This window comes from Patiria miniata, unplaced genomic scaffold, assembly GCF_015706575.1.
Source record: "Patiria miniata isolate m_02_andy unplaced genomic scaffold, ASM1570657v1 HiC_scaffold_14, whole genome shotgun sequence".
Classification (NCBI taxonomy): Eukaryota; Metazoa; Echinodermata; class Asteroidea; order Valvatida; family Asterinidae; genus Patiria; species Patiria miniata.
Window position 1 is genome coordinate 9750811 of NW_024037052.1, and position 23529 is coordinate 9774339.

At 39.4% G+C, this 23529-nt stretch overlaps 1 protein-coding gene across 1 annotated transcript in view; it reads right to left on the reverse strand.

The window, feature by feature from the left end:
- LOC119722027 (serine/threonine-protein phosphatase 2A 65 kDa regulatory subunit A alpha isoform-like) overlaps nt 1-20730 on the reverse strand; it is a 42777-nt gene extending 22047 nt beyond the window's left edge. Inside the window, exons 1-7 of the mRNA XM_038192009.1 lie at nt 20562-20730; nt 12558-12648; nt 9877-9977; nt 6068-6300; nt 5101-5248; nt 4209-4364; nt 3074-3259 (exon numbers count right to left, since the gene is read on the reverse strand). Coding sequence (XP_038047937.1) covers nt 3074-3259; nt 4209-4364; nt 5101-5248; nt 6068-6300; nt 9877-9977; nt 12558-12648; nt 20562-20642 — 996 coding nt within the window. The 5' untranslated portion in view covers nt 20643-20730. The remainder of the gene's footprint in view (nt 1-3073; nt 3260-4208; nt 4365-5100; nt 5249-6067; nt 6301-9876; nt 9978-12557; nt 12649-20561) is intronic.
- Between the last annotated feature and the right edge of the window lie 2799 nt (nt 20731-23529).

A 23529-nucleotide genomic window follows, 5' to 3' on the forward strand; every position in this document is an offset into this window, starting at 1 on the left:
GCATCGGCCAGCACGCGTACACTAATCGCACGTGTACACTAATCGCACGTGTACACTCTTTCATGCACAGTCTGTAAATTGTGTGCATCGTTCGCTTACACGTGCGCGATCAAAAAGGGGTTTTCCCGATAGCACATCAATACCAGTACCCCCTATCGACTGCACGCATGCGCTCTGTTCATTTTAGGGGTCCCCTTATTGTATCAGTACCATGCACAGTTGCACACATGTAATTTGTGACTGTACACGTACATACATGCACAATGTACACTACATGTACATGTTCATGGTCGTACAGTATACAAGCGATATGTCATACAACTGTTAACGCTAGCCGACCGCGCCGTCCTTGCTTCGTATGTACGTACATGTACATGCATGACTTTCTGTGATCAATACCACAGCCTGTTTGTGATGATAAACATTGAGGATATATTTGCTTGAATCAACCGTGGATGTAGAAATAAACCAGGGTAAATCAAAGCCTTTGAATTTTAGCCATGAATCTCATTTGCCATTAATTCAATCTATTTTTTTCACTCCGTGATTCAATTTGTGTATTTGTGTAAGTCAGCAAAATGACAACTTGCAGCAGAAGCCGACATTCGCGTAAGTCGCCACAAATTCTCTGGTCCCGAGAGTGCCGTCTTAGCCGGAGTTTACTGTATATGTACAGTGTATATACACGGCATAAAAATGTGCAGACTCTTTGTGCATTTATAGTCTGGCCAATGTGAGAGTGTATCACAGGTGCAGATAAAGACACTACTGCATGTGTAGGACTCGTTGGAAAAATGTGTCTGGATTATGCAATTTGAAACCGTTGCTGGTGTCTCAAAATTACATCAACATGATACCTTTTTAGAATTACAAGAATTTTAGAAGGGCGCTGTTGTAGCTGCTGCCTCAAAAAATTATGTCTCCCGTTTTATGTAGCTTTTATCACTTTTAGCCAACCTTATTTTGTTCAAGTGTGTTCATAGCTATGCAGAGAACCAAGTGGAGACAGGAAACAATGGCAATGTCTACCGTCAACCCATATTTGAACATGGAATCTGGATTAGGGACACTGGAATTTGTGAGTGCCGAACTACCATTATGCACTTTGACCCTGGCAAACGGATTTGCAAACGTGTGAAACCTTGGACAATAACCACCTTTGCCACAATGTGTTACCAATATCCAGATCACCAGTGTCTAGCACAGAGTTGTAACGAGTCACTGATTTTTGTGACTCGAGTCGAGTTGAGTCATTTTAAAGAAGTGACTCGAGTCGAGTCGAGTCATTAGGTCAACAAGGTCGAGTCGAGTCGAGTCGAGTCACAGAGTGTGGTCGAGTCGAGTCGAGTCGAGTCAAGTATTTAGCTCGAGTCAATTCGAGTCACAAATATTTGAACACTAAATTACAATAAAAAGCAACAAACACAAGAGAGAAAGAATACAAGGCACCAGTCTATTACGGAAATCCAAAGACATAAAGTATGCTGTATGGTACCCAACCAACAGTTTCCATTGCTAGCTCACGACCCAGATAAGAAGATGTGAAACTTCGGTCTTATAACTGGTTTGGCTTCGGGTCTAGATTTTGTTGTTCGCTGATCGCTGACAATGTTAAAACCTAATTGCATTATACAAAACTGTTTCTGATTATTTAAAGGTGGGCCGGCCCGTCCGTATCCATTTTTTTGTGTGAAATCGGGACATGAATTTAGCCAGCGTTCCACCAAGAACTTCAAAATCGCCCGAAACCAATGATGAAACCACGGATTGAGAAATGCGTTTTAAGTCTGGTTCCCGGTTTAGCATTACATGCTATAGAACCACAAGGTGGGAGTCCGCGACACGGTTTATGTTTGTTGTTTCATTATGGAGGAAGGAAACAGACTGCCGCTGTATATAAACATACATTATTCGCGAACATTAACGTGACGTGAACAAAAACTGGCAACGCGAACGGCGCAGCGTAAGTCATTGCAAATATTTTTCGCAAGTAAGTTTTGCTTTTATTTTGGGACTCGAGTCTTATTAGCCTTCCTCGAGTCAAGTCGAGTCATTCTGATGAGGGACTCGAGTCGAGTCGAGTCATTTGCTCGCAGTGACTCGAGTCGAGTCGAGTCATTTACCCGTCGGGACTCGAGTCGAGTCGAGTCGCCAAAAAATGTGACTCGAGTCGGACTCGAGTCGAGTCATTGACTCGAGTCATTACAACTCTGATGTGTAGGTTTCCTGTACACAGAGTGTCCAAGTGAACCATCGGCCCGTTTGGAAATGAGTACATCAAGGAAAGGCAATGAATCGGATGTCTCAGTTTCCATTGTGAATTGTATACTCAGGTGTTGTTGGTTGCGATGGCGGAGGAAACCATCGAGCTTGTCCGGGCCTTACTCTTACTTTACCACATGGTTTATTGACTTGGCTCTCCCCAGAACCAATTGTTTGCGCGCAGTCAATCGGAAATCACTAGAGCATGAAAAATGGACCACAAGTCGAAAACACACTTTTTTCAACCCACATTTGGACTGACAAAGAGTAATTAAAGTCAAAGGTGTTGTGTGTCAATTTTGTCACTTAAACTTTACTCTTTTATAGGATGTAAAGATCAAGGCCATATGTGCAAAAATAAGAAAGTTATGCCCGTTTGTTGATCTGGCCCCAATAATGCAAGCCCTTTCACCACATGACCAAATGGCACTCAATACCTAAATCTGTGCGTGGATACTTTTGAAGCACTTTTCTTAGATTTGTGTAGTGGTAACACTATCACTACACTACACTACACCGTTGGAACGATCCGAAACACTCTTTCAGCTAGTATATAGTTGATGTATGGGCAGCCAAACATACTAACATGCCAGCTTGCTGAAAAGCAGTGAATAAATCTGTGTTCAAAGTGCTCTGTGTGTCGTTTCCTGGTCGACAAAAGTCGCCCATGGTAAAGAAACGGGGTAAACATAAAACACATACACAGACATCAACAAATCTTTCAGAAATATACGATGTTAGATATTTAACTTTTGGTTCCTGCTCCCCCCCCCCCATGTTCTGACCCATTCCCCTGTCAGCACCCATTTACCTTCACACATGGAAGAATGTTGGTCATGATGATCTGCTCCCTGGAGTCCGGTGCCAAATTCTCACAAAATGCTTTGACTTTATGTGCACTGGCAGCACGAACCTCTGCCTCACAGTCTTTCAGCAAGCTCTGAAATGCTCCCACTAAGTCTTGTTTGGTGATCTCGGGTCCAACAGCTTGCTGAAGCTTCAGGAGTAAACAGAAATAATGGAACTAGATTTTCAGGGTGAAATTTGAACACAGTACACACAATATAAACATATCTTAAGTTATGTGCACATAAACAGATGAATTCAGCAAGTAATTATTTCTGTATTTGTCATGGAATTCTGAATCTAATCCAACTACACGGACTCCACATCAAAGGTGTGTACACTTCACACTCCATTTACTTCAAATTATTGACAGAACAACTATGGAAGTATCCTTTGAGACTAGCTTTCGCACTTTTGATTAAGGATGAAAATCCCTCGTGACTCCATCAGCTTGGTAGACCTGAACTGACAAGGTGCCTATAGCATGTCAGATTTGTTTGTTACCAGATTTGTCAGTAAGACAGAACTCAGAAGTTAGAGGTATTCAGTATTTAATAAATGCTATCCTAGTAAAGTTGCTGCAGATGGCAAGCTAATGTATTGGCTTGAAATGACGCCAGCTACAATTAATGAATTCTTTACTTCAATTTATTGTGTGGTCCAAACGTTACTTTGGATTCCTCTTGGACATTTTCAATAATTTGATAGTGACACATTCTTTGCAACCCAGAGTGTCAACTTGACACTTTTATTTACCCTTTCATCATTGGATATGATGATTGTTCTATCCAGGTATTCAATTGGGACTGGGAATAGACTCTGTGCAAAATAGATAGCGCTTTGAGACCACTTTCAAAAGTACCAGTGGCAGGGATGCACTGGGTGTGTGTACTGGTTCCCATGCTTATAACCCATAGTACGCACAAACAATGTTGGTGCCACTAGCAATGTCTGCAAATGTCCCACTCAGTGTTCATGGAAAGACCCACTAGTCTTAATATGAGAGAATTAAAACAGTGTACAATGACATTGACCCCAAATATCAGCTCACTGTGATAGCTGCAAAGAATGAAACAAATCTGGATGCAAGTAACCCTTACATCGGTGAATTTGTCTGCCACCATGTAGCGTACTCTCCAGGATTTATCCTCTGCACAATTTCGGAGTGTTGGCATGATAAGCGTCTCTGTGTCCTCAGGTGATAATGATGTTGCAATATTCACACAGGCCTCTACAGCCAGTAGACGTACTGAATCCTGTACATTCAAGAACAGATTTGTCATTTCTCAACTGCAATTCAATCATACAATGTGCAGTTTTTTGTTTTACCATGTATTACTGCCACCTCATTTTTTTTGATTGACTAAGACATTTTGTATCAAAAAGTTACATTTCAATTCATTATTTATAAATGCTACACAGAAAGTTGTGATACGGTGCACCTTTACTTCAAGAATAGTTTGATATTTAACACTGAAGCTAATTTAACAAGACTGAACCTGAAAGTTAGATGGCTGGACTATATACATTCTGCTATTAATGCTGGTCCTTGGGTCAAGCACAAATGATTTCCATTAGTTACTACGGTTCTCACTAGGGTATTTCAAGATCATGATTTTGTCACCAGAGACACGACATGGTGTTGTGTGCTGTTGTGCTGCATTTTTGGAACATCGCTCAGTTCTACAAGTTTATGAACGGCAAAGCTCTATTACATTTTTTTTGCAAAAATGATTGTCAGCTGGGTCTTGGTGAATGTCCTTGTTTTGTACACTTGCTGCCCTCCTCAGCATTTGCACCAATGCAACCAAGGTAATCAATGTGTCAGCACCAAAGCACATAGATGGTAGCACAATATGTCTTTACATCATCGAAGATGGCCAAGTAAAAAAGGCAATGAGAAATAATGAAGTAATTACGTGTTTTAACACTAACAGTCCCGAATATCATTTGTCACACACCGTAGGGAGTTAGGGTTTTTAATTAACTTACTTGTTCATCAGCTGCAAGATTGACAAACATTGGGATGACATCTGACTTGAGATAATCTAGCTCTACTGCTTTGGCAAATTCTCCAAGTTTACTTGCTGCAGCTCGTCTGACCATAGGGGTTTCATCAGAGCACAGGTTTCTGAAATGCCTATAGTCCAAACAGAAATAACTGATAAGTTATTCACTACACTTTTAATTTGTTTACAAAAGCTTGAGACAGTTTTGGTATTATTTCTGTATTTTTCACATTCAAGGGTTTAAAACACTCAGTCATCTCTTTAGGATGAAACTATCACACCCTTACCCCCCAAAAGGGCAACATGGGTGAACAGTAAAAGGGGGAAATGAAACATCTTTTATTGTAGTGGGCTGATCTTGAATTCTGTTGACTGTTTTTCTAAATGAAACCAAAAAGGCAGGTAGTGGTTTTTGTTTTTGTTTCCCTAAAAAAAAAATATTTAAAGACTAGATGTAAAATCATGTGCAGATCAAGCTAAAGGGATTTTTGACATTTTCTTATATGAAGGAAAGGACCATATTTATTTAGGAAAGTGTAATGTCACATTGTGAGCAATCATAAATCACCCTTAATCCTGTTCCTCAGACCAACACATACATGTAGGGTGAATAGAAGTGTCCAACACAAAAGTAAGATAAGAAAATCCAAAGTGCATTGTATGTATTCAAATTGTGGTCATTATTTTGTTGGTTTGTTTGTTTTAATTAGCATTTTTTAAATGTTATTTTAATAGTCATTAAAATTTAAAAAAAAAAATACGGTACCACTAAAACATTCCCCCCTCCCCATTTAACTGTTGGAAGGGGTCTCATCACTGTTAAATATGCTCGATATTAAATGATTTTACAGAGGACTACTCAAATTGCAAAATTCCTAAAATCCACTGTTAAATTTCATCCTTTCATAAAGAACCAAATAAGATTAGGAAGAAATGCATCATATTCTTACGTGCGAAGTTCTGCCTTGATGTTACTAGAGCACTTGGCATAACAAACACTGAACAGACCACATGCTGATGTACGGGATGTAAACCAATCACCAGAAGACAATCTCTTGACAAGTGGATAGAAGTGAGCCTCCATGTCAGCTGAAGAGTGTTCCTCAGACAACTTACGAAGGGAATCAACAGCCTTGTCACGAACCACTGTTTCCTCTACAGTCGCAAGGCTTTCCAGAGGTGGCTACCGAGTAAACATCAAGAACAAAACTACAATCAAGCTTTTCAGCTTAAAAGGACTCTTTAGCTTGAGTGCTGCAGCCGAATTGCTGAACCGAACCAAATTCACCGAACCAAACTGAATTGTTCAGTTGGGATGTTCGGAAACACAATGTTTCAGTGTGGGATAGCAGCTCAACAAATCACCATGTCTCTCAGTTAGTTACATGTAGTAGTTAGTAAGTTAGTAACAAACGTTGACATTGTCTATTGTCTATTTTAACCAATTTCAACCAAACTTTGTTGAAAGTATCAGTAGCCCAGCCCCAACATGTCACATGACCAAAATGGGGTCAAAGCAGTGTAGTAGTCGAGTACCAAAATCCGAGTACCAAGTTTTCCGAGTTCATTTAGTGCCGAGTACGGGCCAAGTAAGAGTACACTGTTATGATCTCAGAATAAATATAATTTTTGTTTTGCTTTTATGTTGGAAAGTCATTGTTTGTGATTTAAAAGAGTGAGTGAATGTGCAGAGATCCTGTACAAACAAGCTGAATTTAAAAAAAAACATGTATACCAGAATTTGTATCCTTATGGAGTCATTTCTTTGTTCTCGTGTACTAGTTTGAAAGTGTACTTTCAAAATGCTTGTTCATGTATTTCAATCAGAATTAATTTCCTGGGCAGAAATTCAGACTTAATATCCCTTACATAAAATATTCCAATTTGCGACGGATCAACACACCTTGGAAATTCCTAGTTTTTGAGTGAAATCCATATATATCTATTTCTTGATAACATTGTGGAGACGTATTCACCTATAGAAATTGCCCTGTGCAGGGTTCTCCCTAGGATTTGTTCAAACCTGTGGGGGAAGTTTTGTTGTGATTCACCAACCTGCAAAGCCACAGCGTGGGGTTTGAACATTTTGAACTTTAGAAGCTCTCTGGTGCATTTCAGAGCAAATCTAGGGAGTCTTTAAGGAAGATTTTTCCTTACAATTTAGAGGAGATCTTGTAACATTTTTTGTAATAAAATAAAAAAATAAAAAAATGTATGTATTACATTTACAAGTAACTTTCAAATTAAGAAATTAAGGTGAAAAAAAATCACTTTTACTTCCGATTACATGCCTTTCAAAATAACGTCTGTAGGTTGGAAAAATTATTTCACCAATTTTTTTGGGCTGCTGATTGAATCATGGAGGAATAAAAACACAAGATTGAATGGAGCATATTTAACAAGGAATCATGTATATTTGTGCCAGGACTATTTTCATTTGCACCACGAAAATTATCAAGACTGGCCATCAAAAGTGATTAAAACTTGCCTCACCTAATTGAAAATATATTTGAGGTGGGTGATTCCACCATATGCTTTTAACGTACATCACAGCCGCTAGCACAGCCAACATTCAGTCTTGCCGGCCGTACATCGCGCCGTACACACGGCGCAGTATCAGTGTACATTACTGCACTGTGTACGGCCCATCCCTGTGGCCGAAAATTTTGCACTGCTGCAGAAGCACGCTACGATGTTTCGCCACAAGTTCGAGCTTTGCAATCTCGTCATTTTAATGGAAAATTCATACACAGAAAATAAAGATCACGTTCTGTGAATTAATTCGCAAAAATTCTCTTTCTCCATCGATGCTTGTTTGGTATTTTTACGATCCAACTTCGGCCGATTGCACTAATCATCATCGCATACGCACAATGCAGTAGTCACTGGTTCCTGTCCTTCATCATAGCATTGATACTGTTAGCACGTGAAGGGAACCAGTGTACCATGCTGTATGCGCTATTATTAGCTAGGTGCTGGCTGGCGCAGTGGTCCACGCGACAGACCCATCATCGTGTGCATTTTGATCGCACATGCATCAGAAATACAGGATTTTTGCCAAGATTTTGCATGGTCAAGATGAAATAATGGCATGTGAAACGATTTTGTTGTGCATTTTAATGGCTTGTATAATAATTATATTGTGCATTTCGGGGGCTGAAAAATGTGATCGCATTTTTGTCGGCATATCGGGCCACGTATCGGACCTTTTGGCCCCAAATGCAATAGGCTTCTTGGGACTACCAAGAGCAATCTACAAACCTAATTTGAAGATTAGGCCCAAAAAAAGTCCGGTTTCTGGTATGGAGCTTGTCCAAAAAGTGGTGTTTTTTTTACCTGACTTTTTTGCTTCAAATGTCGGCTGATGACTGCAAATGGTGCCCGACTAAACTTAGTGCAAATATATGGGAGTCCAGAGAGGCCACATAAAGCTTATTCTCGATCATAACCCCATCTAAAAACATGTTAAAATTGTGCAGCAGCAGGATTCCAGTCAAACCAGTGAGTTTGGCAGTTTTGAGACATCATCTTTCATTGAAAAAAAAACCTTTTTCATTTTGCCGACGCGCATGGCTACAGCGACGCGCGCGCATACCAGAAACCGGAGACTTTTTGGGGGGGCCTTATGTAAAGTATTTTTCAAGTTATGGCGGCTGACAAGATTTCTATTGTTTTAGCCACTTTGACCTTGATCATTGACCTTTAGGCCCCAAATGCACAGCTAGACATTTTGCTCGAGCCTCTCACCGGCCGTCGACGTTGTTACATGTCGCCGTGTTTGACATCATTGCCCAGACCCTAGACACGCGGTAAACATTATGACAGTCACACTAGTTCACCGAGGTAATGCTCTACCGTGGGGGAGGTACGCTGTGCATGTATACCGCGTAAAGCGTACAGACTCATTGTATGTTGGACGGTTTCCTTCTTGATTTTCCCATTTTTTGGAAGTATTGTACATCGGCATTAGGCCCTAATTGTTTTCGTAAAGAACATGTACACCACTTTTGTTTATTTTGGGGGCTATTTTTTTATACCTGTTGTGGTGCAAAAAGACCTTATTTCTGACAAAAAAAAATTGATGTTCGAAACCACTGTTTTCAAAACCACACAACGGATATTGTGCACTTCACATTTATTGCATCAACTTGCCCGCACATCAGCCAGTCACGTAAAAATACAAGTGATATCACTATTTTAATATTGACCAATCAGCGCCACAATATTCAAATATTATGATAATTACTCTCCAGTTAGTGGTTGTTGCATTGATATCTGTACGTTTGTCATCGTTTGGACTAGCGAGCACGATGTGAAACTCGGGCCACGTGTTCATAAAACATACGGTGATTGCACTTGAAGTTGGATTTTTGTCGTGAATGGCTGATAGTAGGAGAATTAAGAGATTCATTGGTGCTTTGTGTCCAACGTGCAGCCTGCCGTATGTAGTTTGTTTACTACAAAAGCACGCCACTAAAAAGGCGTTATGTAACTCAAGGTCACTGCGCTGGCTAAAACAGGGAACGTTTTAGCTAAAACGGTTCATATATCGTACTAGGAGATAAACTCGTTCTGGTTTAGAGCTAAACCCTCCCTCCAGATAAATAGCCAGATTTTATAAATTTTTGGAAGAATCACTTTCCCCTTACACGTACTTACCGACGTCAAGTCAAACAATGGATACATACCATAGTTTCAGCACATCTCTTAAATTCACAATGCTTTGCATCTTCTTAAAAAACATTCAAGTATTACTCACCAAAAGTGAATGCACAAATTCTGGTCCACCAACCAATGCCGTAAAATTCCCAAGCTGCTCCGCCAATGCCAGCAATACTTCATCCTCATCATAAATAGTATCTTATTCAAAGAACACAAAATGTAACCAACAATAAGATGGTAATACATACAAATCTTTATTACATTTTTTGGGGAGGGGGGTGTTTGCATTTTGTCTGATTTATTGTTAAAGCCGTTTTGTGTACAGACTCTGTGCATGAACTGAATGGGGCTGTGTGGACTATAACATACATGATTGCCTGGATGGACATGTTGGTTATGCGGTTAGTTGTGAAGATGCTCCCACTCAAAATTACATTGAAATTTAAGCCTCGCGGTGTTTTGATCTTAATCCGAAACACAATTTATGTCTCCAGGGATGAGATTGGTCTATGACAAAAAAACCTGAAAATTTTATGCATGAAGTGCAAACTCCGGTGAGCGCGAAGCCATTACGGCGTGAGGTCCGGGGCCCGGTTAAGGGCCCCAAAAATGTTTTGATTTAAGATGCTCTGTTGTGCAATCTGAGGCGATTACTCGGCACTTTCCTCTGAAATTTCGAAGCAGAATTTGTTTTAATTTTAAGAAGAATTTTCCTCAATGTACTCTTGTTCTAATAAAGTTTCTTCTGTACTCAAAGTTGAGAACCATGCTGTTCTCCCCAGGACTTTTTCAGACCTGTGGGGGAATTTTTGTTGTGATTACAACAACCTGCGAAGCCACGGCCTGGGTTCGGGGCCTCTTAAGGGCCCCGAAAAATTTTGAACTTTAGAAGCTTTCTGGTGCATTTTAGAGCATTTCAGAGGAGATCTTGTAATATTTTTGTAAAAAGAATCAAAATTGTAAACTTAAATCACTTCAGCTTCCCACAACAAGACTTTCAAAATAGCGCCGGTGGTATTGTTGGAAACATTATTTCACCATTTCTATATTTGTAGTAAAGCAAGGAATCGTTTATATTTTGTGCCTGGTATTATTCTCATTTGCGCCACAAAAATTATCAAGACTGGCCATCAAAAGTGATTAAAACTTGCCTCACCTAATTAAAAATATATTTGAGGTGGGTCATTCCACTATTATGCTTAACGTACATCACGGCCGCTAGTGCCGCAAACATTCAGTCTGGCCGGCCGTACATCGTGCCGTATACACGGCGCAGTATCAGTGTGCATTGCTGCACTGTGAACGGCCCATCCCACGTGGCCAAAAATTCTGCATTACTGCAGAAACACGCTACGATGTTTCTCCACAGGTTCGAGTTTTGCAATCTCGTCATTTCAATGGAAAAAACATACACAGAAAACGAAGATCACATTCTGTGCATTAATTTGCAGAAATTCTCTTTTTCCATCGATGTTTGTTTGGTATTTTTAGTTTTACTATTTCTATGATCCAACTTCGGCCGATTATGCACGGAAAACGATGTCAGTACGGGCAGTAGTCACTGGTTCTGGTCCTTCATCATAGCATTGATTCTGTTAGCACGCGAAGGGTACCAGTGTACCATGCTGTACTTAGTTAGTCTGTACACCTAACCAGCGCAACACGTGCATCTCAAGTACCGACACAGGAACTTGACCTAAATAATCACAACCTCGGCCCCGAGCGAAAAATCATATCGCACTAATGGCAACGCATGGTCTTCAACTTCGTTCTCACATTGGGTATTCAATATGTGCGTGTGTTATAAAAGATACATGTATATACGATCAACGAAGTTTATGTCCGTAAGTAAACTTCGGATATTTTGGCAAGCAAAACTCATTATGAATAATTAATTAGCACATTCTACCCCCCTATTTTCTCAACGGATTCACATGATTCACGTTGGTGGACTATTGAGGCCCCAAAAAACGGATTTCCGAGAAAACAAAACGGAGAAATCACATCCCTGTGTCTATAAATTGGAATGTATTTAATTTATTTGACAGATTTTCTTTTGACGAACCTCAATTGAATTGAAAATATCCTGGAGCATTGCTCACGTGTGCCAACCCCGAAAGAGGGCCCACTACCTTGGCTGATGTTAATATCAAACAGAGCATGAAGCAGCTGAAAACGTTTGTGGAACGTCATTGCCGAGGTTTACAGAAATATGTCTGAAACAAATTCGATGTATAGTTAAGATCGTTGAAGGATAATGATTTTGGGTCCTTTCTTGCACATGATTTTTAATCACGTGAATTTACATCTGTCTTGGTTACTCGCTGGTTATTTGAAATGTACAAACAGTAAGCACATGTCCTGCTTGAAGGTACAGCCCTCGCTTGAAAATGATGTTCCAAAGCAACAGACTGAGTGGAAAATGTTCCCAGGTAGCTCATGAAGACTGGTACAACATGTGTACATATTGTGCTGGTACAGTTTATCTCCAGATTTTTGATTTAAAGTTAAACAAAAAAACTTGTGTTATACAAACACAAATGCCCCTGCAACCGTGACTGTTCCCATGACATGATACCACCCTTTTAATATCAGATTTCTTTGGAGCTATCTGGGCCAAATGGAACACTCATTTATATCACCATCGTATTGTTGAAGACAACATTTACTTTTTGTTGTAATTTTCAGAACTGGATGGATTTAAGGGTTAGTATTATATAGCAAATATTGTTACACCGACCTGTTTAAAGTTTTGTGTTCATACATGAAGATGCTTACCTGTTAAAAAAGGAATGAGTTCACTGCGAGTCCTCTCCACTCCAAGAGCCAAAGCTATGGTTGACAGCTTCTTGATGCTATTAAGTCGAAGCTACAAAGCCCCCACCCCCCGAAAAAATTGTTTTAATTAAAAAAAAATAATAAAAACAATAAATACATAAATAAATGGTCAATTTTTTATAAAAGGTCTGAATGCGTGCGCAAGCACAAAATACAACAGTTATTGTAAACAGGTCCTTTAGTGAAACCGGTATATATGCCCCAATGTCACTGTCCTCTGAAGTTACGGTTTTATTTGTTTTCTTTTGCTTTTTTGGCAAATTTGTTTCTTTCAGACTTTCAATAGTTAAATATTACAAAATTATATCACTGAAAACATTCCAAACACTCCGAAACGTATCGTTATAACGCAAAATATAACATTGATGATGAAAAATGTGGCAAAATTGCTTCACCAAGGTTTACCATGCCCACTGGGGTCAACATGCAAATTGAGGTCAACCAGCTAGCGGGATGCAGCGCAAAGCGTGGCATTCCTCTGGTATATGTGACCCGCTCTGCAAAAATGAGTCTGATGTCGCATAATTTGAATTCAAGCTTTTGCCATTTTGAAATGGAAACAGTAAAAATTTGCTCAAAATTTGGATTTTTTGTTTTTGTTTTATTTTGGTTGTTTGATAGTTTTAGTTCAAATATCTTACACAAAAATGTAAATATTGTAAGAAAAAGGAAAAAAATTATGAATCGGTGGTGCTTTTCTTGGTTAGTTACAGTGTATTCGTCATTTTTCAAAGCCCTTTTTCTCCATTGAGACACTTCTAGCTTTGCAAAAACTTTACAGAATGAAACAAGCACAACAATGCAACCAAATGTCCTAGAGAGGTCCATGATATACCAAATGAAAGCTTATTTCATTCCCATTTTATTAATGTAGTTAACTCAAAATGTCAGTTTTGCCACAACAGACTCATTTTTGCGGAGCGGGTCACATATAATAGCCTTAAATCTTATATATAGCTCAGTGGATTTGTCAGAATACTACTGAATTGTGTACTTTTTTCTTAAAAGCACCCAATTTTGTACAGAGTACATGTACCGGTACTTTAACCCTAACTCCTTAGGCATTTTTGCTAGGACGCAACCTCAATCCTGCAAAATCTCTAACTGCCTCCATGTAAAAATTACAAACAGCCTCAATCCCGAAAAATCCTCCTAAAATCCTCCAACTATCACTGTCAATATGTTGAGGCAGAGCCACTGACATCCTGGAGCAGCGCGAAGGATTTCAAGTACTATCTACATCGTAGGCCTAAATTTATAAACAACACAAGGTCTGGCCGTAGACCTTGAAACAGTACATCCTCCAAAAGCAGCCGCACATTTTTGCCATCCTCAATCCTGCAAAATCCTCCATTTTGCAAAGAGGAAGGTTAGGGTTACATTATAAATCTTTATATTTTAATACACTTAATTTTTCAAATTAGGTTTTGCCCTTCACCGACGTATAAACACTGTATACTCAGTGTGTTACCTCCCCAGTGAAAGTTGGAAAAAATCACTCAGGTGGGACTCGAACCCACGACCTCCTGCTTTCTAGGGCAGATGTCTTACACTCGACCATCGAGCTAATGGATCGGTTGGCTGGTTCAAATCTTATGTACTTTATAGCAGCGGGTTCCGTATTAACTATTTATAAGATGGAATTTTTGCATCGGGGTGATGTAAATCAAATTAGATTTTGCCCTTCACCGACGTATAGACAATGTATACTCAGTATGTTACCTCCCGAGTAAAAGTTAGCTTGGTGGTTGAGTAGACCCTGGTTAATAAAAAATACTGCAACTTAAATTTGCGTGGTCCCCCTGGGATGCTGACAGCATTTAACAGTCAGTTACATGTGGTAAGCACACTTTTCAAATCCTAAGCAAAATCAACAATGACATCATTTGACCCCTAGATGACCTTTGACCTCAATTGTGTCAATTAACCTGAAGTTCCCCTACCCAAAGATTATTGTCACCAAGTTTGGTTGAGAGTGAAGTCTGACTTTTCAGATGAGAGCACTAAACAGTTAACCTAACCGAAATAGAACACAGGAACACACGAACATACAGACACACAGAAGGAATACACTATCGCAAGATCCCCCTTTCTTAAAAGCCAGGGGGATAAATGTGGCTATCCTCACGGCAGCCGTAAAGCACTTCTCATCTGCTATTGTTACGACATTGCAAAAAAATACCATCGCAAATCTATATAATATTTATAACTGCCCTACCAGAGTGCTTTGCCTTTGGTAGCTTGATTGGTTAAATGCTTGACTACCATGCCAAAGGTCCTGGGATCAAACCGTGCTATGCCAAACCTTTTCTTTTGGGTCATTCCATATCAAATCACCCCCCAAAATTGCAAATTTTCACCCCTGACACAACCCCCTTTAAATTGGTTCCTATTGATTGTATTGGGGGCAATTCCACGGTAACGGAAGGACGTTTTCACTCATTAAACAAAATTTCAAATGTGTGTATCACAGACACTGTTCATAGTTACAGCAAACAAATGTCACAATTGTATTGCTATAATGCTACTGTCATTTTCCACACTTTTGGGGGGCATGAATGCCTCCCGTTTTTGAATTATGAATATTAATGAGGTCGGTAACGGAAGGACGGTAAAACGGACAAGGGTTTTCCAACTTACTCGCGTTTTGCGTAAACTCTGTGAATTTTATGGGGCAATTATATTTTAAAGGTAAGAAATGGAATCCCTGAAGCTTTATCTATACTATACCGCCTTTCATTTGACTTTAAGTGTTTCGGTAATATAATTACAACGTTTTAAGCAGATTATGATTTGGTAACGGAAGGACGGTAACGGAAGGACAAAAGGTTTACTCAATTACAGCACGAACAAAATGTGAATTTACACTAATTTTACAAGTGAAACAAATTGCTGAAATGTGTAACTGAATTTGAAATCAACAATATGCAGACCTGGCATAAATAATTATACCCAAGAAACTATTGAGATAAAGATAGAAGCCTGCTAATTAATGATAACAAAAGAAAAACGAAAACAACCCAAAACACATAATTCACGAACACATGACAACTACAGAAATGGACTTCAAACCCATCACCTCAATCCTTAAAAGTCTAAATACACAGTTTTTGAGCACTTGAGTATATTGGTTACATGTTCACCAACAACTTTTAATAATAAGACCGGTAGGTTCAGTGGTTTACCTAAAGGGTGGGGGGGGGGGGGGGGGCAACCAGCCTACATGTACATTTAAGGTAAAAACATCTACCGGTAGAACTGATGGCTTCAGTTAGGTGTTGCTTTTAATTGAACTCTAAAATCAATGTTTGAAATCAAAATACAATGATTTAGAGTAGTAACAATTAATTTATAAACATCCAAACTGAAATTGTTAACTTGGGCATAATTTGTCAAAGATTGCACCTCACATGTCCTACACATGTAAATTGAATGAAAGTGCCCCAAAGTACCGGTACTTTCTGCCATCTCATTTTTGACTTAATTTGCTTCTGGAATGGCTTCACAGAATTCGTATCTTTCTCTATTGTCCATGAATGCTGATGGCAGCAACTTTATGATTTGATTTTCTGCAACAACTCCATACATGTACAAGTACTGGTACATCAGCATATATGTACATGTACATTGTACATGTTGTACATGCCTGTGCCTTCCTTTGTAATAAACACCTTGCCCTGCTTATCCTGCTTTTGTGAAGGTGGGTCACATGAATGTCCTTTCAATGCTCATTATACATGCATGTATTTGCAGTGATTTTCATTTTTCAAACATGAGCGCAAATGTCGTAACATTTGATAAAAATACGATTTGTCCTTCCGTTACCGTCCTTCCGTTACCAATTTGGTAACGGAAGGACGTGATTTAATTAATTGTAATTAAAAACCGAGAAGTACAGCAGTGTCAGTTATAATGTCATATTGAAGGCCTACCTAAACCTGCTTTGCACAATAACTTTCAATGCATTCATACGTATATTTTCGGTAACGGAAGGACATTTTCGAAGGCTGAAATATTAGAAGTCACTGAAGCGAAGCAAATTACGCAAAATGTTAAAAACAAGTTTTAGTCGGTTTTTCAAGACCAATACTTTCTCATGACAGAAACTGATGGCATTAGTACATATTTTTGTGTGTGTTTTGGTAGAATACTTTCATATCACTATTAAGGCCGTTTTTTTTTAATTACTTGGATTACGGAATCGCCGCCGGAAATTGTCGATTCTGACTACCCCAAAAAAAAAAAAAAAAAAAAAAAATGTGCCTATCGTACAAAAAACTCTATATTGCGCGCTGTCCAGGCCTGTAAACCATAGTATTAGTACTGGTTTGATCGAACGACATCAGTGTTCTCCAACTTTGTAGAACAAACCTGGCGCCCCGCCATGCTTTCTGCGGCGCCCGCCATGTTTAAGAAGTCCCCGCCAAGCTTTAAAATCCTGCCGCCAGGTTTAATTTTTTTGACTCTACAGTGTACATTTACAACTAAAATAATTGATTTCAGTTGTTTTTCCACACATTAACAATGTGTTTCGATGTCATCCCAGCCCGATCGGGGTTGTCTTAAAATCTCGCTGAATCAATCACATGCACGGTACGGCCGGCCGTGCGAACACCAGCGATTCCCCATGCACTGTACGTACTATACTATTAGGTACGCGCGATGTACAAGTACACACTGACAACTGAATCCCCAGTTCCGGAGTGTGCCGATACTTCAAGTAGCGACAACCCCGCCGCAAAAATATATATCTGTATTAGTACACACACACACCAGCAGGAGTACGTACGGCAGATCTTACGTGCAGCCAACCGACTTTCTTTTTCTCAGTGCTTCCACGCGCGGTACACTATATAATACGCATTGATGTTTTTGTACGAGGAAAACGAGCTCGAGGCCAAAACACGCGTGCACATGGTGTCCGGACGATCATGCCGATTGTCAAAAGTTATAAATGGCGATCGTGTATGGGCCCGGTTCTCAAAGAGAACAAAATCCACTTTTAATTTATTTGACTTACCAAACTAGTTGTCGACATTTAAGAACATACAGGTAGGTCATAAATAGAGGGAAATTTGGGGGAAAAATGACGATGACAACGTCAAAACGCAACATGAAAATAAAGATGACGATCGCACGGCACCGGCACCACCCATAAAATCGCGTTAAAAAAAACGTAATTTGTATCCCATTTTGTTTTTCACAATTACAAAAAGGTGTCATTTGATCTGAGAGAAGTCTGCTTTAGGTTGAAAAGGAGATTTTTGAATGCTAAAAAAATCGGGGGAACTGGCCTGGTCACTCCATGGTCACTATTTCTTTGAAACCGTGGTTTTGAAAATGCAGTGACTGTTCATTCTCGTGCCCGTTTTGTTTCTTCATGTCTCTATGGGCGCCGCCATGTTGGATGATAGGGCGCCCCCATTTTTTTTTTTTTTTTTTTTTTTTCATTTCCCGCTCGCCGCCGGAAATGGGGACCCAAAAATTCCGTAATCCAAGTAATAAAAAAAAAACGGCCTAATCACATTTTTAGGATTAAAACAAGATTATTACATAATCCTATTTTTTGGTACTGAAATGTATAAAAAATAAAATTCCGACTTCAAATCTTGAAAATATAGACTTTTAGCTTTCATTTGATGCCAAATTTGTTTAAGTCACATGTATTTGAATTTTTTGGTGTCATGTCCACTTTGGTGTGGAATTGCCCTTGGGTAATTTAAAATGATAAGTGGTTTGATAGATACCGGTTCCAAAAATAGGCCTCAATTGCCTACACTGTACTGCTCATGTATTGAGTGCTGTGTATAGAGGGTATGCACGGCCGTTTTCCCACAGTAAACTTATATTAGGGCTCACGCACTCGCTGTTTGCTGCCGGTGATCATTTTGTGTACAAAACGAATACGCGCAACATACACATCAAAAAGTCGGATGTTTTCATTCCCCATTTATAAGTTAAAATTTTGAAATATTCCTCGTAATTTATAAAGATAGTTCAATGATGTAATAAACTTACATATTTTCCCATTGTGATTGTGATTTGAGTCGAAATTACACTTGTTTTTGCTGTTTGAAAAGTCTCATTTTAACTCCGAGTACGAAAAATGCTGCGCGCATGACATGTTACGTTCACGGGCCATGCGGCACGCACAGACCGGTCCATGCGTTCAAGATCCACGGCAAGAATTGTCTGCCCTGGTGACTGTGTTTAACTCGGTCTCGACGGTAGTGTAGCATAGCAGACGTCAAGAAACCATACGTCAGTCGAAAGCTTATTGAAAATGTCATTCAACCATCCACGTTCCATGATAATCGGCCTACGCGTTGCAAAGTTACGATTCTTTTTGTTTTTCCCAAAACTTTTTCATCACGAAATACATTGAAAATAATAATGGAACCTTGAAAATTGTAATTAGTGATATCGAAGCTTGAATTGCTTTTTTAAAAACCTTCAAAATATGATTGTATTATGATCGGCAAACACATTGAGCTGTAAGTTTTCAGACTATTTTGCTGTTTTTTTTTCAAAATTTTCGCTGTTTGGGAACAATATAAGGGGTCGGAAAAAATTCCGTACTCGGACGTCACTTTTTTCAATTAATTTTCTAGCGCCAAAAGTTACATCTTTTATGGTTATTCCTCCACTTTCCCTCCTCTACTCTCACCCTCTCCTTTCCTTAATTTCTATTTATTAATCAGTCAGTTACTTCATCGGGATTCGAACCTCTGACGCTTGCTCGATACACGAGACTCTTAACCGCTAGGCCGCGCACGATCGCTGTTGCAATAATCAATCTTTGGACGTATTTGAAGTATCCATTGAAATAAACTAAATATTCATGAGAAAATAAATATTCATAATGACGTATTGCACTATCATTGGCAGGCTCATGCGACGTCATGGTTGTTGATGTCACGTGTATAACATACCGCTGTCTTTCAGCCACTACAATCAGTTTTGACCGGCTGCTTGCTTCAAGTTAGTTCTGCACGACGTATGCATCCAAAATGTGCTCTAAAAACACATTTTGAGTAAATTTTTTTCACCTTTACACAGCTTCCTGGATTTCTCTTGGTTCAAATGACAAGGTGAGGTGACAATTAATATGTTTGGCAGCAGATAAATTGACGTCCGAGTATGGAACTTTTTCCGGCAAATCGGTGGAGCGTTTGTATGGAGGGTAGCCCCATAAATGTGGCCTATTTACTGGACTGCCTCCGTAAACATAGGCCACACGTCCACATGTACAAAAATCGTGTCGACTTTGCCAAATTTGATTTTCACATTTAGGCTTAGTTTGTAGGATTTTTTTGCTTTAGAAGCATACTCACCCACTTTATAGGCTAGTCAGAAAGTGCTGCCTTTTTCAGATGTCTAATTTTTGTGAAATTTCATGTTGAAATTTTGATACGCAAACGTGTAAAAATGAATCTGGAAATTTCACAAAAAATATACATCTGAAAAAGGCAGCACTTTCTGATTAGCCTATAAAGAGGGTGAGTATGCTTCTAAAGCAAAAAAATCCTACAAACTAAGCCTAAATGTGAAAATCAAAATTTGGCAAAGTCGACACGATTTTTGTACATGTGGACGTGTGGCCTATGTTTACGGAGGCAGTCCAGTAAATAGGCCACATTTATGGGGCTATATGGAGGGGTACCCGTAATTCAACGCTCCACTCAGTAGAGCTAGTTTTTATAGGTGATTTTTGAGAAATAAAAAAACATTTTTTACTCTAATTTGCTCAAAACAAAACAGGGGCCCTACACTACACGATCGCCGTACATGTAGTTAGCCTAGGCACCAGTGACCATGGCCACAGTCACATGATTCATGTACTAGGTATAATGTAGGCCTAGGCCTACGTAAAATAAAAAAAATTAGGCTGAGTGATGGAACAACAATTCTAATCCACACTTTAAAGGTCATGCTTTTCTTTACCTGAACATCCTCATTCCTCAGTTCGTCAATTAAAACTGCGATTGGATACAGAGAGTCGTCTCCAGATTCGCTGGAAGCCATTTCGCGCTATGTTGAGCACACTGTTGATGGTCGACTCGAGTGTATTCGTCTAATCTCTGGATGGATTGCGATATGCCGTGGCACAGCGCTGGCACAGCATGCGCATGGATATCGGATATGGATCGGACGGAACTTCATACACACGTACGTGCGTACGTCGTACGTACGTACAAGTGCGCAAGACTAGTTCCCGCCCCGATATATCAACATTTAAAAATGAAGAGGTTGGAAACCAGTCTACGCGGCAACTAAAACGACGGGAAAATGTCCCCTATTCGGGGTATTATAATTAGTCATGTACCCATGAACGAGGAATAGTAGAGACAGTTCCGCCGTTACTGTATAATTTAAAGGAATGTACAACTATGGAGTTATAATTGCTTTTGCAGCAATTTTCAGAAAATAAATGGATTTGGAGGATTAGTATGATATATAACAAATATTGTTAAATTGACTTTCTTCACGTTTCGGTTCGGAGATGCCGGAAAAACCATTGATCTCCATATACACAGACTGGATAGGACATCGCGTACGAACGTGCGTCCGCGCGCGCGTATTTTGAAAAGGGTAAAGAACACAAATTCGCATTTCGAATTGTGTACACTTTCGAATGGAGGATTAAGAAATGAAGTTGGGTTTTCTTCGCTTTCTTTGTCATTTTTGAAAGAATAAAAGAAACAGAGATCTAAATTGATCAAAATCGACGAGGAGTATAGTCAAGGTGTGCTCAGCATTAGATTGCTGGAGTCGGGAAGTAAGGAGCGTTGAAGAATAGGACAATTATTCGCAAGTAAGTTGTTTTTTTTAACGAGGCCTATACAACATGGCATGGAGAAATATGAAAATGGGAATGACAAAGCAAATTATGTCGCTCTGAGTTTGAGGGGACGGGCCTGTGTGGTAGCTAGCGAGATATTCTGTTCAAATTCCATGCGATCTAGGCCTGTCATGCTCAGTGGTCGGCATTATTTTTCTTTAAAAGACATACCTAGGCCTAAACGTGCATGATTGACCCGGCAATGGCAATGAACAAAAGTTGACTTGTTTAAGATAGTTTATTCGAATAACTTTTATATGCAAAATCTGATTGAATTATGTCTGCCTTGGCTTAACGCCTACCGGAATGTTTCTATTCTTTTCTTTATAAAGAGAAACCGAGGAGATGGTTTATGCTAACTTACTGCACAACTGGCCGATTGACCTTCATATCAAACAAAGAACTTCAGCAAAGCCATATAGCAAAACCACCAGCTGCAGGACCGAGCCGGACGAAAATGGAGAACTTCACGGAGGGATGGAATCGACTGTATCATCCACTGAATGGAACATGCGATGTGATATGCATCTGCGCGTTTGACTTAATCAATTTTTACGATGTGGAACTGTTAACATTGATTGATTTTGGTTTTGGAAAGAAGTTGTGGAGTTCAACGCAAGTATTTTTATAAGCTCCCAAGATGACTGTCACATTATTGACAGTTTGTATGGTGAAGAAAGCAATGAGCACTTTAACGGTTTGAAATTATGTTGTGTACGTCGTTATATAAGATTACTAGCTATAGCCATAAACACCGTCATATTCGCTCACAAAAACGATTCCCATTACACTTACAAGTAATTATATTTATTTTCAGAAGTATAGCTAAACATTTAATTGCAAGACCGTGCGTAGCTTGAATTTATTCTTTGACAAAATTATGTAGTACTATTTTGGTTTGTGATTCATCTCCTTTCACAAAATATCACAAAGAGGTAAACGATGTCATTCCCTGATCAATCTAGGGACGGGAAGACATTTTTACTGATTACTTTGTAAAATTAAGGTTTTTTTACCTTTTAGATTGTAATTGGTTTATGTTCAGGTTTTTTAATAAATATATCAATCATTTGAATGAATCTCCATACAATTTCTCGTGTGAGTGTTCAGTTAAAAAAATATGATGTCATTTCGGCATATTATTAATACAATTATTCATTTCATTGATGGAGTAATTCAGTGTGCTCTAATGACCAATGTGCCAAAAATGAAATGGCAATTTACTTACAATCATTTTTGAGAGGAGAAGGGATTTTAAAAAAAATAAGGGAAAAGGAAATGGGGGGTTCTTGAATTTTGAAAATGCATAATAAGAAAGTGTATATCAAGAAAGTGTGGAAAAGCTGTTTGGAGGGTAACTCTTCATCGTTCAGGGTTTTTTTTTAAGATTGTTTTGGAGGAGCGCTTGAACTCCCTCCTGTAAGAAAAATTACACTAAACAATCCATTTTCCAAAGTAAACAAAGTGAAAGCACAATGCGCGTTTACCCGTCTGACAGTAAACGCGCCGCCATTGTTCGGCCGCGCATTCGTGCACAAACACGGCGCGATGTCCTATCCAGTCTGTGTATATGGAGATCAATGGGAAAAACCAAGAAAACTGACATATTCTTGTAGTCTGGTTCCCCGACCCCACTTAATTTTAAGATGATGACACCATGGAGCTGTGTTTATAGCTCCATGATGACACTGACAGAGTAATTTATAGACTTTAGGGAATACGGGCGATTCCCAATAGTGCGCCTCCAAGAGTTTGCAACGCGTTGGCCAATCACAATGCGCAAAATCTGTCGACCCAACGCCCGTTTGGAAAAGGTCGACTGATTTCACGCATTGTGATTGGCCAACGCGCTGCAAACTCTTGGAGGCGCACTATTGGGAATCGCCCGTATTGTAAGGTCAGAGGATCAGTCCAGCCGGCTTGTACCCCTTCATAGGTGTGTACATGTATTGCAAAGAAAATGCGAAAAAAATAAATATCAACAATAAGAAGAAGTTTTTGAAAAAAAGTTTTCTCCAATGGCGGTTCTCTACAGGGGGGGGGGGGGGGGGGGGGGGCGGGGCCTAGGGG